Source organism: Amaranthus tricolor, chromosome 4 (assembly GCF_026212465.1).
Source record: "Amaranthus tricolor cultivar Red isolate AtriRed21 chromosome 4, ASM2621246v1, whole genome shotgun sequence".
Lineage (NCBI taxonomy): Eukaryota > Viridiplantae > Streptophyta > Magnoliopsida > Caryophyllales > Amaranthaceae > Amaranthus > Amaranthus tricolor.
The window spans coordinates 7632731-7656846 of record NC_080050.1 but is presented as its reverse complement, the minus strand read 5'-3'; the positions used below and the strand labels follow the sequence as shown (position 1 = coordinate 7656846).

General features: G+C 30.7%; 1 protein-coding gene across 2 annotated transcripts; it reads right to left on the bottom strand.

Moving 5' to 3' along the window:
* Positions 1-13820: 13820 nt before the first annotated feature.
* LOC130810342 (protein PSK SIMULATOR 1) lies at positions 13821-22904 on the bottom strand. Of its 2 annotated transcripts, none has more exons than XM_057676360.1 (13): positions 22449-22904; positions 21580-22182; positions 19322-19647; positions 19104-19196; positions 18927-19014; positions 18289-18382; positions 17358-17455; positions 16420-16489; positions 15971-16074; positions 15686-15802; positions 14839-14915; positions 14686-14730; positions 13821-14588 (listed from the first exon to the last, which is right to left on the bottom strand). In XM_057676360.1, exons 2-13 carry the CDS (start codon positions 21919-21921, stop codon positions 14069-14071), a joined length of 1974 nt encoding a protein of 657 aa, XP_057532343.1. In that variant the 5' UTR covers positions 21922-22182; positions 22449-22904; the 3' UTR covers positions 13821-14068. The 2 variants fall into 2 exon arrangements, with proteins under 2 accessions (XP_057532343.1, XP_057532344.1); XM_057676361.1 differs by having other exon boundaries at positions 13821-14579; positions 22449-22903.
* Between the last annotated feature and the right edge of the window lie 1212 nt (positions 22905-24116).

The following is a 24116-nucleotide window of genomic DNA, read 5'->3' as shown; positions in this document are numbered from 1 at the left end:
CCACCGCAACAAATTTGGTCTGATTAAAATTAACTTTACTATTCACAATCTATCACTAATTTCTTTTGTAAAACAAACACACGTTTGAAATATTTCAAGATTAAAATTGGAAAATAAAAATTACTTGTTGATATGAAGTTTAGACTATTATGTTTTGCCAAAGAGTTATTTGATTTTTGATTGTAATAGACTAAAGTAAAATTGCTTGTTACTTTATGCGCACTTTTTATTTGTTTGAAGCTGCACATGTCAGCTGTTACTGATGGTCAATCGAAAAATAACTGTTTTGTTAGTTTTATCATTAACAAGGGTAGTTGCATACATCCGAAGTTTTCAAATCCCACCCTAGATGAGTTCCACTTAATGACATTATATTGTGGTAATAGAATATTATTGTTTATATAAAGTTTTAAATTATTGAATCTTTTTTTTTTTGTTTCAAGAAGTAAAAAAAAATTTATATTGCAATTTTAAACTTTTGAAATGAAATACTATGACTAGAAATTGCATATTTAAACATACTTACATTTATTTTTAGGACTGTACGATATATTTTGTGTTTAATTTAATCCTACTATTTCAATTTTATATATTCCTTTAAACGATTTCAAATAAAATCTCAATCGATCCTGATAGCCTTGAAGTCAGTCACTCAGGTCGACTATCAGCAAGAGCTCCATAAGCTATGACGGAAATCGAAGTTGAGATTGGTTAATTAGACGACGACAAAAGTCTATGAAGAGAAGTGAAACAAGATCCAAACATCCCAAGGATGATCCTTTTGGCATGGTGTTAGCAAGTGGTGGGTGTGGGGATAGGGACAATCATGTTGATGGATGCTTCCATTTTCAACATTCTTAAGTGTTACTACACCTTACAAGTTACAAGTATGTGTTACTTCTTTGTAAGTTGCAAGCTAAGTGATCATAAAAGATTTGGGGACCTTACAAATTTGGTTGATTTGCTCTTTGCTAGCTTGTGTCATTCCAAGCCATAGAATTTCAAAAAGTGTTGCCTCCAAACACGACCTTTTTACTAAAAGATACCCAATACATGAATTCTTACCGTAGTTGCGAAGATAGTTACGTTACATGCTCTATTTATTAAGAGAATTTCCCAAATTTTGCACTAATTTTCCAATCTTGTGATATTTCAATTAAGGAGTGATTTTAGTTCACACTATTTTAACTTGAACCAATTTAAAAATAACAAATATTTTTCATTCATTGTTTTTGATTGTATTTGTCAAATGGAAAAATATACTCCCTCCTATTCACCACAAGTGTTCTATTTGTTTTTTGGACACTATTTATCTCTTACTTTTAATTGTATTTTATTATTAATTTATAAGTTAAATATAGTCAAGTGGGATATTGTTTGATTCGTTTCAATGCAAGGATTATTCATATCAACTTTTCGTAATTTTTAATTATGCATAATTAGAGATATTAAAGATTGAATAAGTGCACTGGATAGAGTGCATAAAGAAAATGGGACACTTGTAGTAAATAAGAGGGAGTACTATTTTTATGGAGTACCTTTTTAGGTTGATGCACACTATAATAGTGTAAACCAATTTCATACTAAACTTTCTCATTTTATTAAAAATATTGTTGTAAAGAAAGTCTTAAATCTAGAGTCTAGACTAGGTCTAAATAAAGTTTGGTCTAAAGACTCTAAACCATAAGTCAAATCAGACTAAATCAGAATTTTAGTATTTGGTTTGGTCTACGATATAAATGGTCTGATCTGATTGTTTTCAAAATAAATTACAGTTTACGGTCTAGTCTTGATTTTTAATTTTTTAGTCCACACCAGATCGCAAACCATATTATGGTCGAAAATCATAATTTTTTTCTAAAATAAATAAGTTGCTACCTAGATATTTCAAGATGGAGTTATTTTTATATAGTAATATATACTTGAATGATGTTGATGTTATTAACTAATTACAAATTATTATATTTAGTGATTGTAGGTGCGAAATATTTGCATAAACACATGTATTAGTTTGGATAAAAATATAAAAATAAAAACCATAGACCAGTACCCATGTTTGGTCAGGTCCGGTCTGGTAGCTTAGACGGTTTGGTCTGGTCTGAAAATTTTCCAGATCGAAATTTTTGATTTTGTCCGATTTTAATATCAAACCAGACCAAACCGAATCGTGTTCACGCCTCGTCTAAATTAATGTTGAAAAATTTATTACATATCATGTAGTCGTCTTTATTATTAACATCAATATACTTAATTGATAAAGTCATCAAAATTTTCAATTTAAAACTTAAATCTCTCTATATACGAAGTATTACTTTTCTTTTGTAACTGTGTATTATTTATGTACTAAATAGTTTAAAATTAGTTAAATTTTAGCTTAACCGGCTTTCTTCTCCTTTAGATCTGTGTAATATAGTATCTCTAATTAATTATAGTAATCTGGTAGAAGTAGGGATGGCCACGAGGCAGGTTACCCGAAAATCAAACCAGTTTCGAATTGCCGAAAAATCGTCCAGAAACCCGAATTGTTTGGAACGAGTTTTAAACTGGTCCGAACCGTTAAGATTCCAAAAAAAAATTCTGACGAACCCGTGTGGAACCGTTGGCAAAACCAACCAGCGAAATCGTTTAGCTTCAAGTCCATTTTCTCCCTCTTTTTTATTAATCATCTTTATTACGTTTTTATTAACTTCTTTTTTCTTATGTTTAGTAAAGATTTTAATAACCATTAACAAGCGATAAATTTTGATATTAATCAACAATGTTATGTCTTCATTATTATAGTACTTTATATGAATTTTTATTTATATTTAAAGAAAAAAAAAAGAATTGAATCAATGGTCCAACCTGCCAAACCTTGGAGTTGAACCGCTAAGGTACAATTTAAAACTGCTTGAAACTGAAACCGAAACTCAACGATCTGAATTAGGTTTCAGATTTTAGGAACCGGAACTAAATAAAACCTAAACAGGACTGTGGCCATCACTAAATAAAAGTAAGTGGAGTTGGTTATGATAGAATATACTCCCCATCCTAATGAATTTTTGACACCGTGAAATGATACAAAAAAAAGTGGTGAGAAATTGAAAATGCATGAATATTTTTAAATAATTGAGAAAATATACGGATATAAATTAAAAAATATTATATAGATATTTTCATAAAAGTAAAAAAGTTAAACGGTTAAAAAAAGAAAAAATATTGCAAATTCATTAAAATAGAGATGAGTATAATAAAAAAATATATCACAAGATTACAATGATTTTGTTAGATTGCCATATATTTTAAGAAAAAGAATCAATTTACCAATAAACATTTTAGAGTGGGACAAACTATTTTGGCATATTTAAATTTTGACTTAATTCACTTGTAAGTATAAGATAGCATATTTATTGAGACAGAAAAATAGAAATAAGAAAAATTAAACAACAAGTTTTGAATGAGACCATCTCACCATGAGAAAAGATCATATAATTAGCGCATTTTTCTAATTGATCACTTAAATTGATCACTTTAAGATTTTAAGTGATTGCTTTAAGATTATAATTAATCACTCTAAAATTATGAAAAGTAATTACTTTGGAAATGTAAATTATCACTTTAAGATATTAAATGTACATTGAACCATCCTAACAGCAAATAGGGGTAGTCTAACCGTAAAACCTTCTCATTTGAGAATTTGTGCAAATTGAAAGTTGCCGATATAATACTTCCTCCGTTCCTTAAAAAGTTTTCATAAGGAAAGTTAGCGGAAAAAAAAAAGAATCTTTTAGATGGTGCATATATTATTTTATCGAATAATAAATTTACTGGAGGAAAAGTGAAAACCATAAACATTTTAAAAATATTTTAAAAGTTAGTAAAAAAATTAAGGACCACAACTATTAAAAAAATATTCATATAAAGTTGATGAGAAGCATGTAGCACAAGCAATATAAAAATGTTACAATAAAATTTAAAGGAAGAGTTGTAGAGACTATAAGCATTATGAAAATATTAAAATGAGTATGAACAAGTCTAAAATTTATGATGTAAATAAAAAAAATTTTTATAAATACAACGAATAAAAGAAGGTAAAACGACAAATGAAAACTAATTTAACAAATAACAACCGAATAGTGTAAAATTTTACTATACTTAAGTGAGACTGAAGCAGGACTTTGGGGCCCACAAAGTGGAGAAACAATAATTTGGGTCCTTTTGTGCAAGTCCATAATGTGTTAGCATCACATTCCTTCTTTCCTAACTTCATTCATTTGTCTTTTTGCTTTGTCTAGTCAAAATTGCACCACTTCATTCTTTGCTTGCAGGATCTTTGTGGTCATGGCCTCATGGGCTAATATCCCACTATGCCACTCCCTCAAACACCCTTACTTAAGCTTTCTTCTCTATTTTCCTCCCTTACCTATTTTTTAAACAAATTACACAACATTTTATTTTCTAACTTTTTTTTTGTTTCCAATTAAAAGGGATTAGAGAATTGATCTTAATAATCGGTGAGATTTGAACTTTTATCATAACATACTTATAAATAAAAAAAACATTTAATTATTAGGTCAATCATAATCTCATAATACTCATTTTTAGTTTTTTAATGTTTTAGATGCCATTTTAAATATTAAAATTGACAATTTGAATATAAAACATTGATTTAAATATTTAAAATAGTCACTTTGAACGTATCTTATTTAAAAAAGTCAATTCATATGCAGGTTTAATATTGTCAAAATACTAAGAAGAAAATCTAACTTGTTTTAACATAAAAACTTAAAATAATATAAATTTTATCTTTTCAATTGTTTTAAGGTGAAGTATCACACCTAGTCTTACCTTATTTTCCAAAACATTATATTCGATTCTCCTTAAACTCTTTCTTAACTACATATCAAAAAAAAAATTCTCCATTCCGCAACATACTCAAAACTATATTATAAGATTTTATGTACAAAATACAATTATTGATCATTTTCAGCTCAAGCAATTATTGATGAAGTAAGATTCCAATATCGGCATGTTAATTTAAAGTCAATGGTCAACGTAGAATTTAGAAGAGTCTGCTGCATGCTTTTACATTTTTATACTTTTATAGTTGGTACATTTTACTTTTTACGCAATTTAATGTGTTATTTTAATTATTTATATATTGAATTATACACGTCTAAAAATTATAAAAAATTAATATTATAAAAGTATACGATTAGACGATTCAAACAATATTCCACTTGACTATATTTTTTCTTACATATTAGCCGCAATATATAAAATAAGTTTGAACGATGAATAGTGTCAATAACAGAAATGTAGCGAGGATTTCAGAACGGAGGAAATATAAGATCTCTATCCCATAAGATTTGTCACATTGGTATTTAGCGAGAAAATTTAAAAATTAGATGAAGTAATATTTTATGAAAAAGACTCAAAGGAGGAAAAAGTATTTATATGAGATGCAAATGTAAAATAAATGTATAAAGAGAATTAAAGGAATAAAACAAAAATAAAGTAAATCTTTCTACTTATATAAGATTTATTTTCGTTTCTTAAAAAAGTTCTCATTTGTCATTTTAGGTTGTTTTATTTATTGTTCTAATAAAAAATTTCAACTTATGTCACAAATTTTTGACAATAATTAACTTTATTCATCCTCATTTTAAAATTTTAATAATGCTTATGTTTTCACACATCTTCCACTAACTTCGTTTTAACATTTTTATATTGTTTATGGTCCCCACATGTTTTTCAATGACCTTATAAAAATATTTTTTAATAGTTTTGGGTCCTCATATTTTTCCCACTAACTTTTTGAATTTTTTTTTTAATATTTATTGTCCACAGTTTTCCTCCATTAAATTTATTTTTCAATAAAATGATATATTTATCATTAAAAAAAAATTTATTTTTCTTAATTTCTGTAAATATTCTTGTGAATTTCTTCAAGAAACGAATCGAATAGTATTTAGTTAGGGAATAAGCACATTGATATGCAGATTTTATATAAAAAAAAATTAGAAATACTAAAATATATGAACAAATTCTACTTTAATTAATGAATTATTATTCTAATAAATTGTAATGAAAATATATATCTTAGCAATGGAAAAAATGTGGGCGTTAAAATGGTCTCAATTAATGATAAATTGAAAATTAAATAATATATCCTTGCTATTAGAGACGAATTTGGCTAGTGTCGAGTATTCCGTCCATTTTTGATTTTATGGATGCTTTTACATACTTCACAATTTCCTTTTTTAAGTTTTGTCTCGGACTTATTATATGTATTCATATCCAATTCCATCAAATGATTGATACATGGTTAGAGTTTCAAAATATGTCATTTATTCTACAACAGTAACAATAATACCATATATCTTTTCAAAAATCAATAATAAAATTAAATGAAATATTTTGCGTAAATTTTGATTTTATGTTATTTTACTAATATTGTTTATTTATTCTTTATATTATATATTATTTGATTGATATCAAATTTGATAAAGAAAAGAATTTAGGCGTGGAAATTTTGGGGAAGTAGAAATGAAGTGGCCATTTCTTGTCCATTATATGTAACCTTTTCCAATAACATTCTCTCCTTGTAATGATATATACACGACATTTGGCATCAATTTTTTTGGTTAACAAATACTTTTGAGTTGTTATGGGTTCATCATTTTATGAAAGATTATGGGCAATTTTCGGATTTATGATATCATTCATGACTTTTGAATATTATTTGAAATAAATTAAATTAAATTAAATTAAATTAAATTCAATTAAATTCAATTCAATAAATGCTCAATTATTAGTATGTTGATAATTATATATGGTTCTTATTTAAGGTTTTAACTTTTCCATTTTCCATTATTTGACAAATTATGATTGTATAGACATTAGTGTTTACACCAACATCAAAAGAAGGAATCATGGAAACACCAAGACTCCTAATAATAAGCAAAGTTAGGACATGATCAAGACTTATATGTGGACATGACATGAGGTATGCAAATAGGGAGAAATGTGAATTCAATTATCAATACCCTAATTTAATTAGCTCACTATTTATCTTATATATGCTCCCAATATTGCTTGTGAATTGATCTACATTATTGTGGAAAATTTGCAAAAATATTTGCTCTCTTTATGACTTTGATAATTATTACAAAAATGATTTGCAATTTTCATTATCCTTCATAACCTTAAATTAGATTTTTTCGATCAGGATAATCTTAAACTCGAAATGCTTAAATCCCAAACATAATATATTTTTTAACTTTAAAAAAAGAGCTTGGGGTTCCAACTTACAAAACAAGTTGACACTCTACTCGAAAAAATATTATTATGTGATATTTTTTTATTCATTAAATATGTATCGTTTTAAATTTTTTGATTGTTTTTTGTTTATCAATTTATTACAAATTAAAATTCTTTTGAAGACATTCTCTTTTTACGAATTATTCTTCGTAGCATAACATAAGAATATAAACTTCGCTTTGACATTGAAAGACATTTTTTAATTAGTAGCAATTCTATATAAGTTTTGGTGAGAAAAATCTGTATATTCATATAATCATATCTCACATTACTCCTTTCAAATATGAGGAATTTAACACTTTAAATGAGAGTCTGTATGTAAATTCTAACAAGCTTTCGCATGAATAAATATAATAATAAATATAAAATTAATCTTCTGATAATAAAAAACAATCAAAACAATTTATATGTGATAAGACAAGTAACAACTTTTTATTGTTGGTGTAAATTATTATATTTTTTTAAAAAAATTGTTACAATTATAAAAAAAAATAAAAAAGTATTTTATGATAATCATGCTAGAAGCTCCTACAAGAGCATATAAAAAGTAAGAATCATTACTCTAGCCTTTAAAAAAAAGAATTCATAATCTTAGTGGTGTGATGACGAAAGTTCACAGGAATTGTGTGAAATTTGGTGAGAATGATGAGATTGATTAACTCAACAGTCAACAATTGAACCCAATCTTTAGAAAGATTAATAGGATTCCACGTAAGTGTGATTATGGAATGACTAATTGACAATTATCAACTTTGATTAGAATAACTCTACCAAAAATGTCTTAAATATTTTATTAATAAAAACAATTCTAAACTATAGTACCCTTTTCTACCTTTTTTTCAATGAGAAAGGTATTGTCTCATTTGGAGAGCAACTATAACACCTTGGTTGTTCTCGGTCCTATCAAACTGTTGGTGACTATAATAATGAAAGTTTTAGACTGGACACAAACTAACACAAGTCATTGCAGCACACTTTGATATTACTCTTGCGCACTCGGGAAAAATTTTCAGAAAGTCACTCATTATAAGATTGGTCTTCACCAAGCACATTTAACTGTAGAGTTCTTAGTAAATGGACTTCCTTGCATAAAAGATTCACCTTGTTGATATAGCTGATAATCTATCAATCCTTTTTGAAGCTCAACCCAAGATATCACAGTAAGTACCACTTTCAGAAAAGGTCTTAAGTTCGATTCTCAACTATCTTTTTCTTATAACTGAAGGTCATATTTTATCAATTAATTAAAATTATTAGCTTTTTTGTCATCTTAATTTTAGCATTGTAAATTTTTGAAGCCCCCAATCAAAATTCCAATTTTTTATGTTTTGGAGAACAATAAATTAAAACGGTTAATTATAAATTATTTGCAGTTTTTGTGTAAATATGCTTATAAAATTTGTAATTAATGGTCAATTAAAATCAACCTCTTTATCATAAAGCTAAAAATACGTACAATGGACCCTTATCTTAAATCCCGTTTAAGTAAAAGCCACCCAATATTAAAATTATAATTAGTTATTAGTGTAGTTATTTTCTTAACATAATTTACCATAAAAATTATTCACAAATTCTAACAAGAGACGATCTCTTTGAGAGACCATCTTTAATTGAATTGACCTATAATAATAATATAAGTAAAATAAACATTAAGTTTTAATAAATTAAACTTAAACGACGTATCTCAGAAAGACAATCTATACCGCAGAAAATTATTCACAAACATAATATTCCAGGACATGTACAACTCCACTAATCTCTGTACTCTCAAAATATTAATTTGATTCATCATTACTAAAGTCTTGTACTTTTTATTAAGACACAATGAACATAGTATAGAAAATTAGTGTTAGCTAAATATCTACACTTAGGTAAAAAGAAAAAACTCCAAACTAAATTATTGTATAATTAAAAAAATTAGACCCGTTTTATTACTTGATTATTGAGTATTGCGGATCGGATGTCGGCTAGTTAAGATGTTGCACACCCAAAATCACAGATATATTGTAGAACTTATGAGATGGATCTGGACAGATCAAACATAGGGGAGAATGAATCAACTTACAGGCTCAAAAGAGATTCACCATCACAATTCACCACCAGTTGTGCTCAAAATAGATCTGATGACCTAATATTTACTCAACTTTATAACTGAATCCGATTTGACCCGACTTAAAATAAATTTATGATTATGAAAAACCAACGTGAACACAAAACCCGATTTTGAACCAACCTGAAACATTTGATCTAAAATCAATTCAATGATCCAAATGAAACAATTTGCACTAAGCGAAATTTTCTTCTCAAATTTATAAAGTAATATACTTTTTTTCCTTATTCGATGTGGAATGACTCACTTGTGAGCCTATAATACCCTTGGGCCTTAGGGCAACCTATAAATTAGATATTTTGTTATAATTTAATCACTAAAAATCGCAAACGACAGTCTCATTTTGAGACCAACTATATGATATTAATTTCATGTTTTACCTTAAATGTATCAACTTTTATCTAAAATGTATTAATTTATTAATATGATTATGATTATTTTGTTGATGTCATGATCCTTTAACCTTTAGTTTGAACTCATAATTTCGCCCCTGCCTATTATAGATATGATGTGGCATAGTCAAGAATAAAAATATAATAATAAAAATGAAAGGCTCTTTGTGACACGTATTATATATGAGTTAAATAGTTCAATTAATATAAAATTTGAGTATATACTCCTTATTTTAAAATCGTCTTACTAAAGAAGAGTGTCTTGTAAAAGTAGGTCTTACAAATATTTTAAGGAAGTATGATATTGATTAGGTAGGTTAAGGTGGGTAGTTAGTATACTAATTAGATAAAAATAAATCCTTCTGTTTAGACCCACAAAATCCACCGCCCACCTTCATTCCCCCAGGCCCAGGAAAAAGAAAGTAAAAAGTAAACACAAATTACAAAAGAACAGATTTTCCGTTACAGAAGGGCCCAATAGCCACATATTTTATATTTTATTCCAACTTCTACATGATCTTTGTACTCACAATTTTTATGTATTCCATGTATTTATGTATTTTATACCTCAATATCACACTTTCAACTTTCAATTGCAGTTTTGGTCCCACTGCGCATATAATTTATATTCTTTTGTTTTTTTCATTATAGATTAGGTAAAATTTAGTAAAATGGGAAATTGAATAATAAAATTATAAGTTTATGGATGAGATTAAAAGAAGGATAGTGGGACCATTGTCAAAACGGCAAAAAAGGAAAGAGTGCAACATCACAGGAACAAATTAAAATGTAAAGTGATGTAAAATGAGAGGGATAGATGGAATTATCTTCATTCTGAAATACCTAAGATTAATAGTGACATATTATATAGAAAAAATAACAATAAATTACTTGTATAATACAATGGAGGGAGTACTAAGTCTATACTCATAGGTTTAAATTAAAGGGCAATTCAGCATTTACTGAGGTCATTAATGATATATATTATAAAATTTAATATTAATAGGATTTTTTATCAAAGGATCATGACCTAAACAAATTCAACTTAAATTCACCTTGCATATATTTATTTGCATAAATTTTTTAATAGGATTTAATCTAAATTGCAACGACAATTGATGGCGTACACTACTACGTTATATATTGGTCATTGTTATCTGAATTGGGATTTTCAGTTAGATAATTGGAGTACTTCTTAACATTCCTTTTATTTCGGGGAACAAATTTTGATTTACGTGATCGTACTTGAGACTATTTAGAGAAAATCTACTTTTAAGATCAATTTATTTTAAGATCAAATTACTCTAATGCCATGATGAATTTCATTAGAGTTGCATATTCAAATCTACACCAAAAGACAATGTGACCGCACGTAAATTTATATGAGGCTTCTTCCTAACGCCAATTGATTTTAGGTAGAATAACATACTAGGTCATATGTCGATCAATTAAGGCACACTAAAATATGTTAGATACTACATCTCTCCCCTCAGATAAAATTCCATTAAATTAAAAATATAGATGCAGCACAAGTCCTTTTCAAGATTGACGTTAAATATTACATTTAAAAGCAAAAATGGATGATATTCAAGCATATGAAAATTCATATTAGCATATTAAAGTACATATAATCAACCAAAAGTTTACCATACTATAGCTGATAAAGTATATATAAAATACAATGTTGCTAATTTTAAAATTGATTTTTGAATATCTCTACATAGTCTCATAAGCATATCAAGTAAATTCAACATTAAGCAGGTGGAGCAATGACGAACTAACACTGTATTTGGATAGAAGAAAATGAGAAAGGAATGACTTTAAAAAGATGGATGACCTTTTATTTGAATAACAAAAAGGAAAGGGTAGAATTTAGAAGGAAAACACAAAAAATTTTGTTAAGATTATAATCACTTCTAAGGGCATGCTTGGATTGGATGTAAATATTTAAAGGGGTAAAAAAAGTCAAAGCAAGAAAATCAAGTTGATAAATGAGAGATTAGTGAGTTGTAGAGGTGGAAGAATGGTTGCAAAATAATAGTATAAATGAAGGGAGCTCTTAATTTTGTGGGGTAAATATTTATTCTAGGGGAAGGTGTGAGAATGTATTACCTCTAGGGAAAATTATCTTTTTTTGCCTTCATTATTTTTATTTCATGCTCATTTTACTTTCTTCACAACTATCTCAACTACATTAAATGCATCTCTATTTACTTTTAATTCATTAGTTTAAGTTTATTTCTCCCCTTAAATATTTATACCCAATCTAAGCATGCCCTAAAGTGAAAATAGAGGGAAAACACTTATTTTCCTTCCTTTTCCCTTCTTTCTCTTCCTTCCCTTACTTTTTTTCAGCTACACTTGTGGGAGACCATCTCCCAAAGAAACCACCTCAAACAAGAAGCACACGTCCTTGATCTCTCTTTAATTTGAATTAATTGAACTATTTAACCCATATATCTTATGCATCTTTTGAAAAAACAATTTCTCACAATAATTATATACTTTTTTTTCCTCTCTTAATTTGCTGTCCAATTATAGATTAAAGGGCTTATGCTTTAAACCATTCTTCATCTTATTTTTCATAAGAAAACTAAAATAAAAAATTTTCCAAATTTGGTAGTTGATGGTGAATCAGCTAGGGACACACTAACACTAAACTTGTACAAATAAAATTCTTCTAGACATTTGGCTCAACAAATTTTTGATGTTGATGTTGAATTTATGACAATTGATGGGTAATTTGTTTAAAACCACTTATTAGTATTATTCTGAAATGACTTTACCATTACCAACTTCTTGTAACATGCTTTGTTTCCCATCATCTTCCCAGTTATATAACATGTTTTTGAACTCAGTTTATAGCCTTACATCTTGCTCATTTTGTGTACAAACATCCAAAAATAAAAGGCTAAACTAATCTTTCTTTTGATGCTAGGCTTAGGAACAAGCATGCTTGCTTTGAATGGTCCAAATGTCAATAGTAGCTTCCTTCAATATGGAATTTGAGAGGCCGTGTCCCGTGTGTATAATGTATGCAACATAATCCTTGTTAGTAATATCAAAAGCATTGTTTCTAGATGACCCTCGATAACAAACATCATATGCAATTTCACTTAATTTAAAAGTGAACATGATTTTAGGTATAGTTGTTTCATAATGGGCTTAGTTAGTTTGAATGGTCCCGTGTGTATAATATATGCAACATAACCCTTGTTAGTAATATCAAAAACGTTGTTTCTAGATGATCCTCGATGACAAACATCATGTGCAATTTCACTTAATTTAAAAGTGAACATGATTTTAGTTATAGTTGTTTCATAATGGGCTTAGTTAGTTTGAATGATCTGCAATAAATAAAAATAATAATATGACTATTATAAATCATATTTCATAGGTGGCTTCCAACAAGTCAGGTTACAAGATCATATGTATGCAACATATATAATTCTTATTAGTAATATCAAAGACGTTGTATTGGGACGACTCTCGATAACAAACATCATGTGTAATTTCACATGATTTGAAAGTGAACATAATTTTATAATGGTTTTTTCCTAATGAGCCTTAATCTGTGCAATAAAAAAAACTAATGATATAATTATGAATCATATATCATGATCCGAATGTCACTAGTGGCTTCCAAAAAAAGGTAGGATTAACAAGATCATATGTAGGCAATAAATCCTTATTAGTAATAACAAAAATATTGTTTCCGATCAACCATTTATAACAAGCATCATGAACAATAAGTACACATAATTTAATACATGATTCTTCCCTATTGAACCTTGGTTATTTAGAATGTACAAGGCCCAAAAACCTTTATGATTTTGAATCAATCAAACACAATTGTTTTCATCTCCAAATTTATCATGGTATATAATAAACTAGAAAAAAAAAATGACTTTCTATTCACAAATTACATTTTTCAGACACCAATGTCATGTTTATGATGAATTTGGAATCATTTATGCAAGAAAAATGTTATAAAAAAAAAAAAAAAAAAAAAGGAATAGAACAATTTTTTTTTTTTTCAATTATTCCACTTATAATCAAAGTATTCTGTACATCATGTTGATCTGACAAAAACCATGTAATCTCACCTCTCAGCAGCAAATCTGAATTCTCTGGAAAATACAATACATTTTGCCCCCTAATTTTGTTTCTGGGTTTTCAATTGAATTTCTCATTTTTCATTCAAAAGTCATTTTCCTCGTCCTGGGCGAAAAACCCGCCTTCGTATTCACAAATCCCAAGCACACTATAACGTATCCACTCGGTCAATGACATCCAACGCTTTGCTCCGGTCAATACCAAAATCGATGATTGGAACGGATGAAGGACGTCGAATAGAATATATCTCTCTTTTAGTTTCTCTTGTAGGAGAATGGCTATTACTCTTGCTCAATCTTTGATGTTTACTTAAATGACTTTTGACCGTATCGAACTCCTGGCTCTTACTGATCCCGGGAGTAAGTTTCCTCTTCGTCACATCACAAAGCATCTGCTGGTCTTCTATCGAGAGTGTAGGAGACGGGCATGTCGTTTTATGTGGAGATAGTTGTAGGGTCGTTTGGTTGGGAGAGCGCATCGGGGATTTGATAGGAGATCGAGTTCCACAACTAGAAGTAGCTTTAGATAGGCTGACGAGATGATGGAGCCACACCACTAGGTCGAGGATGTACGTCTCCGTTTTCTCCTTATCGGCGTGATATAGTGTCTCGATTCTGAGCAAGTCGTTTTGGCCTGCAGTTTTTCGGTTGACGTCCGAACTGAGGAAGCTTAAACAGACATTTATGAGATATTATACAAGTACCGTCACATCTTATGTCATGAGCCGAAGTGTCAGAAAGAGAAAAGAAATGATTTTAAACTTACCCGGTATTTGCCCATTCTCCGACCCAACCAAATCCGTGATGTGCTCTACAGCCAAGGCGTTACAAAAAGAAAACATAGAGATGAGATATTATAAGATGTTTGTTTTTTACGCGTTGAAGGAAGTGGGACGTAATGCAGAAATAAAGAACTCACTTTGTGGTGTTTGTAGCAATGGGAACAAGCCAATAGAGGGTTCTCTCCATCTCCGCTTTAATTTGTTGGACAGTAAACTGACGAAAATCATAAGCAATGTAAGAACCACTTGGTCGAATGAATATTAAAAGACATTTCCAACATTCTACTCATAACTATGTGAATTCGGAATCAAAGGAAAAAATGGTCTGAAAAAAAGAACCAAATAAGACTAATGGTGGCAGTTCAAAACATCCGCACAACTGAATGCCCAGCCTGAAAGTGAACGCCTACATGCATGGTTATCAGAATCCAGATTCAAATCTTCGATTCTACGACTCTATGACCCAAAAACAGGCTAGTGATCCAGATCTTATATAGGATCTTAATAATGGTAGCATCATACGGTCCTACTAAGTTCAAGAATATAGGTGATGGGATCATAACACGACCTCTACGATCCAACGATCCGATCCTACAAGGGTAGTCTCAATCATTAAAAAATTCTTATATCCTATATTCCCATTACGATAGGATTACGAAAATTCATGTATTTACAGATTTGTAATTCATAAATGATTATTTAATAGTCAATTATCCTATAGTATATCAAATCATGTTTGTAGAATCTTACGATCCTACAATCCAATTCTATCGACCAACTTTATAGCACAGATGCCTTCATTTCATTTAATCTTTCCTCTCTTGGAAATGAAGGCAGAAAATACGTATGTTCCCGGCTATGTATGTGCACATTGCACAAGTTAGTGTACAAAATCGGAAACCATGCAAGAAAGGGAGATCAAGTGTTAATGCTGATATGCTACAGTATGATATAACTGCACATATAACTGAATTCTCATGATACCTCTTCTTTAAGTTGAAATGACTGCACTTTTGATCTCAAAGAAGCCTTGACGTTCGGAGGCAGTCCCTGGTATAAAGCATCCCTCGTGTTTGGTGGTACAGAGTTTGAGCGAGAGACCTAATTAAGAAGATAATATTAGGAAACTATAAACAATATCAGCGCCACAAAATACAAGTATTCTGGTAAAATCAAAACTGCGTCTCATGCCACGCATTTCTGAAGTACCTACAATGCGGAGTATAAATTCAGACAGCGACACAGCAGCTAGAAGGAAAAATGACTTACAAGAGTATCTATTTGAGTAATGATATTTGCATAATGCAAGGCCAGGCCAGCTGAACCTAATCTTTGATGGTTATTCGAAGATGCCCTTATTGGTTTATCTGCTTCTGCGAGATCACAACAAAACTCAGGTTTATAAATAAAAATATGCACAGTGCAAAGTCTCGGATACGATTACAGTAGCAAAACATTATTCGAGGTCAATGTACAAGGTTTTGCACTTGCGATAACCTCAAAAACCTTGACAATGTTGTTGCGTTGTGATGAAGAGATATTTTGCGCGATGAATATATGTACTTTTTGAGATAAACAAACTACTTGAGAAAAGGCAGCTCAATAAGCGAATTTCCTAACACTCCCTTTGGTTCATATTAAGTCTAAGGACTCCGAACAGGGATTTATACTAGAATCAAGGTGAGCTCAATTACTATGCAGTGAGCACCAATACATACCAGCACTGCCAAAGGCTTCATGAATTTCCAAATGTAAAAAGTGGACTATGTCAACAAGCTTCTCCATCACCTACATGAACACAAGAGATTGATTGAATAAGCATACAGATTTAAGCAGCAAAAAACAAGCAATCATTCTCACTTCCAAATCAAGTCGAACTAGAATGCGGCTTAAATCTCAAGCCTGTATGCTAAAGTTTTACTTGATATTTTTTCATTGCATCACACAGTTAAGAAAACAAGTGGAAATGGAAAGAAATAATAAAATGATATATATAATAGTGTAATTTGTCTATCTGATAACCTTTTCCAACACCCTTATTTTTTTTATTTGTTCACATGTCAAGTAAAACTTTAACCAAATACATCTCAAGCCTGTATTAGACTATAGTATATAATAAGTTGCCTCATATCTTTAGCGCCACTCATCATCACATGGCAAATAAAAAAATAAGGGTGTTGGAAAAGGTTATCAGATAGACAAATTACACTATTATATATATCATTTTATTATTTCTTTCCATTTCCACTTGTTTTCTTAACTGTGTGATGCAATGAAAAATATCATAAAAATTGAAACTAAGAAAATGCAAGGATAATTAGGAATTAGGAATTACGATTAAGGATACCCTTCGATTGAAAAATAAATATCATAAAAACGGAACAGCCTCTTTACAAAATTTGGTGAAAGGGATATCGTTATTCCGTTTATCATTGGTCAATCATCACTCGTTTTCTTAGCTATATGATGCAATGAATCATTTCCCGCATCCACCAACCCCCTCAACCAAAATACAGAATTCAGAGTTCTTAAAATTGAATATATAAATTACTATAGCGACAAAGATGAAACTTGCGAGAGTCGAAACATCAAGATGACCCAGGACACATGCATCATGAAAACACTGCATAAATAAATCATAACTCCAGTTGCTTACATCTTCCAGAATCCTGGACCAAAGTGATTTCTTTTTCAAACTTCTGACGTGCTTTCTTTGACTCTTCAATTCTGCCCTTAGGATTGCCAGGCTGTCTCCTGCAAGTCGCACATAAATTAAGACCATAGATTAAGATAAGCAAACTAATAAAAAGACGTCGAGATTACAGGGAATATACATCCAGATATCCAGATATAATAGATTAAAGGTTGAAAGCAGCAAAAAGAACCATGAAAATCAATAGGCACAAAAAATGATCACATATCAGAATAAACACAATGCATTACTAGAAAGGAAAGCCACTGATGTTACAAATCCTCTACTTTCTCTGCCCTGGCCATTAAGTATACAAGGAGAATCGGGCTATTTAAAGCTCCCCATAAAAATGAAGACCCAAGATAGTGGTACCCCCCCAAAGAAACTTTCTCTTTCTTATGAGTTAGAGAGTGAATCAGTAAAGACCAAGAGAAGAGGGTCATAGCAACAGCTATAATACGGTAACCAGTGTAGCATAATTTGCTAGCTAATTCGCTTCTTGAATTCACGATTCGCTCAAATTTGCCCAAAAATAGCCCAAAACCGACCATAATTCGCTTTTTCAATTTACGATTCACGGGGAAATTAGCGAATCATGTGACACTGACCGTAACATAAGTTTGAACTGATCGATGATTTGCCTTCAAATATCACATCATAAAAGTGGCTTTTAGAAATTAAGGCTTCGGGATTAAACACTTACAAATTAATTTATTCAAAAAATACACAAACAGCCATAATTGAGGAAAGGATAATATGTGACAAGAAACTCTATGTCAATATTCCAAAGATATGATTTGCAAATCAATATCAAAACAAACCAATGGTAAACCTCTATTTGATAAAAAAAATATTTTAACTTTATGCAATAAATGACAGAATTTTGTGTCATTACCTCTTTGAGCTGTGCTAGGATTTTCTTCCTCCTGAAGTTTCCTTTTGTAATCTTGTTCAAATCTGTCCAAAGCATGTGACTCATGATACAACTCCTGAAATAAGGTTTGAGCGTCAATTTCATAGTAACATATAATGATATAAGTGATTTTCTTTTCAAACATTTAAAAGGAGCACAAGATAGATAATCTACTAGAGTATTTCACAGCCAAATAGTAACTTCATTACATCGCGTATCAACATCTAAGCAATCTTTTATGAGGATCCCACACATTTGCAAACATGAGGATCAGGAGGTACTTTAACATTCTAACTGCAATTGGAGCTGATTTCAAAAACGACCATTTGATGAACCCATAACATCATCATCAAATGAGATCTAACAAAAATATATGCTGTACACACAGCATGTTTCTTGATTTAAAGAACTCTTTCTCAGAATCAATGATCCAAAAAAGGGCTATTTCTTCAATTTTGGGGAGAACTCGAATAGGTGCAAAGTTTGAAATGCAAATCATTAGCCATGAGAGAGGGGTAAATTACGATTCGCAATCTATAGGTTGGTATAGCAATCAACGGACCTAATGATCGTTGAAAAAAACTTTGGAGCAATAGGATAAAAGAATGAAGATTACTCACTGCAGTGTACTGAACTAATGTCACTAGATTTTGCATTATCGTCTCAGCTTCATCTTTCAGTTTATGTGGAGTGAGTTCAGAAGCCAATCTGAGATGTGCAAAGGAGAGAAAATCAATTTGTGTCACCGAAGTATCGAGATTATGAAACTACAAAAAGAAATGCGCTACTAGCATTACTTCTCAAAATAACGATCCAAATTGTGATATTGAGGATCTTTACAACGATTTCCAAAGCGAATGACCTCCCCAGAAAATACTTTCAACTCTTCCCTGGTAAAGCACATCAGGAGATAAGTGTAAAATACTTAAATTCATAAGAAAATATTGCATACAATGGAAAGACTACAAAACGAAGCATGCCAGCAGAAGAAGCAACTGAATGCTCCAACAATTACCTCTTGTCAGCGGCAGCAATCCTTTGTAATTCATCGATATCTTTAGAAATTAAACTTTTGATCCCTTCAGACCGAAGCACTACCTCCTTAAGATGTATGACATTTTCCTTGGAAAGCGACTGCATAAGGTTTGAACCTTTTACAATTGTATTGGCAACTTCAAACGCCAATATCCCTATCTTATTTCCTTTAGTAGTGACACCTGAAACAAAACCACTACTGAGGTGCAAGCTTGTCATGCTACTACCGAGTGTGTCTAAAACTTCTACTGCTTTGCCAAGCCCAACAGTACCAGCTTTACCCAAAAGAGAGCTCATCTCTGACACCTGCTCAACAAAGAATTTTTTCTTATAGCCTTAATTATTTAAAATTTTCATTTTTATAAAAACACCAACCAGCTATACAACAGAGAAGTGAAACCTAAAGAAACGATGTTGATTGAATTTTCAAAAAGCAAAAAAAATTGTTATAAGAAAATTGCAGCTTTTGCCAAGCTAGATCACTGAGAGACAAAACTGGTGTAAGACTAAGGTCACAACTCTTTCCTACTGTATGGATGTCAGTGACTTCATACGAATCACAATTCTCGCTTTCCTATACTCCTTCATAAGTAGTTATTACACTGATTTAGGAAAATTTGAGTTCCAAACAATGTCATGATGGGTAATGCCTAGCTTTTTTCAATCACATCGTCTCAAGAACTTGTGTGAGTAAAAACAAACATCAAGCATGAATATCAATGAAAACTGGATCTTTTAGCTCAACATGATTCATTAACTTTTAAGTGGATTGAGATCATAGCAACAATACATAATATGTCGCTTTTTTCAACCGCAACCATTATTGCTTCCATGATTTTCGCCCATGTCTCATGTGTTCATCTTATATCACGAGTGTGCAATGACATAAAGAACTGAAATTTCAAGAGTATACGACAGTAAATGATCATTGGAATAAATATTCTTGATTGTAGAATAGTATAGACAAGACAGAAAACGTATAATTTTTCAGATGATTGTCCACATTGATTTGTTTTGATTCATGTAGACGACCCATTGTTGGGATTAAAGCTTTATTGGCAATGTCTCTGTGTTGTGGATGACTGGTTCTGGCCATCTCGACAAAGGTAAATCTGGAGTCTTATACACCAGCAACAAAGGTCGTCTTTTACCAGTTGATATTGCACAGATATGGCCTCTGAAACTATGTAGTCTTCCACTATGCCCATGCACATTATTATTAAGAAACAGCCTACTAAAAGAAACGTGCAGTGTGGTGCGATGGCATAAAACAGAATTATATTTTGACAATGTCTTCTTAAATTAATTGTTGGCGTATGGCTTCTCTAATGCTAATTGATTCCATGGGTGCTCTTCTAAATTGGTATAAAGATATGGTCCACTAACGGCTGACCCAATTGGCAGCTTCACTAGAAAAGAGAAGCAAGTTATGAAGCTGACCAGAAAGTAAGGGATTTTAAAATGTTAACTTGCAAGTCTCAACCTTCATAACTCATTAGAAATTTTGCAACTATGAACTCATATGGTCGATTGGCAAAGAAATAGTTGATCTATGTTGTGAATAGAGTCACACGATTCGCTAATGTCCATCCGATCACAAATCAAAAAGAGCGAACTATGGTCGGTTTTGGGCTATTCTTGCGCAAATTTGAGCGAATCGCGAATTCAAAAAGGCGAATTATATTACACTTGTTGTGACCCTACAATATTGTAGTGTCACTATAGCGTCTTAAGGTATTTGCTTATACAGAATCTATCTTTTACATTGTTAGAAGCATGCTTAATGCAGAAACTTTCACAGCAAATAATCTCATAATAGCATATCGTGAGACTAGATTGACACGTAATATATAAAGGAGACTTCTTTTCTGTTTCATAGGGGGAGGATTACTTTAAAGTGTTCTATGATAAGTTAGAATGAAATAATCTTACACAAAAACACACAATCTTGTATAAAAACCAAAAGTCATTCCCAGAGCCACTAACATTGACCATTTTACTCAGTGCAACAGTGCTACAACAATATAAAGAGCAAATGACAAGCTTATTAAGTTTGACTAAAGTGTGAGAAAAATATGTTTTTGTTCATCAAAACTTAGGGGGTGAATTATGACAAAACAGTATACAACAAACAACTTAGAGTATTACACATTCATTATCTGAAATCAGCAATTTTTTGAAACTTAAACATTACTTAAAATACTTAAACATTACCAATATAACAGGATCAAAACTCACCTTTCCAACAGCGACTTGCCTAGACTTTGTAGACCGAGATTTCTGCGATAAAACTCTACCAAATCGTGGAATTCCATCATCAACGGCATCACTGTATGTCTCAATGGAGCTTTCATTGATTCCATCTGTAATGGCATCAAATTCCGGAAACGAAAAGGGCTCCCTTGGCTGCTTATCCACGTTCTCCTCGCCATTAGAAGGACTTGAGCCACTTTTTACTTTTCCAGGCAACGCATTCGATTCTACAAATGCTCCGGCATTGAAAATACTACCCCCATTTTGTGAATAACTACTACTAGGTACATTATCAACAATCGCCCTCCTAGAGCATATCCCGCCCATTCTATTCACACCGAAAACAGAAACTACACTTCACTTTTTATACATGCCTCTCCAAAAACACTTCTTCAAGTTTGTAGCTCAACTATAACTCTATATGCCCTCCAAAAGTTAACGTTTGAACACCAAATCAATCACAGTAAGTTCAACCATAAGACTAATCTATCACAACAATTTTTAGGGGTTTCTACAAATACCACATCTACCTAATTACAAAAACTAAACTCCAGAAGTGATTCACCCAAAGTTAATCCAGTTCTAGAGCTGCAAATCACAAAACAAACAATACCCACAAATTAAAACACCATATTCAACCTAAATCAAAAGAAAATCAACAAGAAACAAGATATTATAAACACTAATCAAACAAAACACACCAAAAATGGTCAGATTGTTTAAACATAACCTCATTACTAAACACTAATTAGACTAAAAACTACTTGAAATATCAAAAATATAACAAAAACCCAGTTAAATTTATGCAGTATGAATTAAAAGAATTGATTGAAAGAGTGAGAAAGAGAACATACCAAAAAGAGCAGTGAGTGAAGAAGTGAGAAAAAATAGATGGATCTGTATGAGAAAACCAAAAGATTATATTGTTATTCCCGAACTGTAATAACCCAAGAAAGATTTTGATGATATTAGATGATAAAATGGAGTATATACATAGAAAAAAGGAGCAAACTTTGATTGAGAAAGAGAAGGACTGAAAGCAAGAAAAAGCATAAAAAGAAAAACCAGTAGAAGAGTTGAAATTGTAAAGAAGAAAAAACATAGAGAAAAATGGGAAAAAAGAAGCCCCGATACACACGGTCTGCAAGGAGGCGCAGATTGTGATACTAGTCTCTCTTCTCTGAGAAGTTAGAGAAGGGCAGAAGGGTACCAACAATTACCAATGACCAACACCCAAAGCAATTAGCAAAGCAAGGAAGGCAAGGAAGAGAGAGAAGACTCATCAACATTCAAGTCAAACACCAAACCCAAAATTTACACCAATTCCACTTTGTATTAGACTAAGACTATAGAACGTGTTTCGGTGAGACGATTTTAAAAAAGAGTCTGGTCATGGTCATGTTCATCAATTCGGTATTTTGCTCAAAGACAGGTTGTAGGGAAGAAGTAGTGGATAGATTATACTCGTACCCCTTCGAGAGTACTGAATGAAAGTGTGCAAACAGTTAAACCCCAAAGTAAAGAGAGCTCTGCAAGCAAAGAGATGAGTAACTTCAAAACAAAGTCTATATTCTCATAATATATGTTAAATTAGATGATCGCCCGTGCTAAAGCACAAGATATTTAGAAATTATTATGCATAAATAATATAATCGTTACAAATAGATTAAATAAAAGTTAAGAAAAAAAATTATGAATAATAATTTTTTAAAAATCACAACAAAGAAAATTGAATAATAAATAATAATATTTACACATTATTAGATATAATTGTTGATTACTCGTGCTAAGCATAAGCTATTTAATAATCACTATATATTAAATGTATGTATGTAATATTAGTTGATTACATGTGTTAAACACGTTATACAAAAAGTTATTGTATCAAAAATTGAATAGAATAAATACTCTAACATATGTAATAGAGTAGATAGACAAGAAAAATACATAGATAAATGCAATAGAGTACCAATTTATGTCATCTTAATAATATCATTTTCTTAATTTTATACAGGACTCTTATTTTTTAAGAGTAAAATTAATTATATTTTACTAATTTTCTCTTTAAATAAATTACGAATATAAGTTTTTGATCGCTTTTTCTCATAGAGACCAGACCGAGTTTTCAAACAAAGATATTAGATTGATGATTTAAAAAAATGCCAACAGCGTGTATTACAGGGCTATTAACCTAATACTTGATTTGAAAAAAAAGTATAGTGAAGGTGAAGGAGGCTTTGGAGACTTTCTACACCCTCCTTTGACCATTTGACATTGATTAGAAATCTAGAATTCTACTGTTTTTGTAGTATGTACATTGTACAATGTACTCGCTCTATTTGGAGCGTGCTAATTATGCGGGGTCTTTAGACTAGGGAAAATTGAAAATGTTATTTCCTACTTTGATGGTGTGCGAGGTGATCGACTACATAAGTTTTTTTTTTCTCCCGTATATGAAAAGGTTAATCAAAAAAATAGATATGTTAAATTTATCAATAAAATAAATATATTTACTATAAATC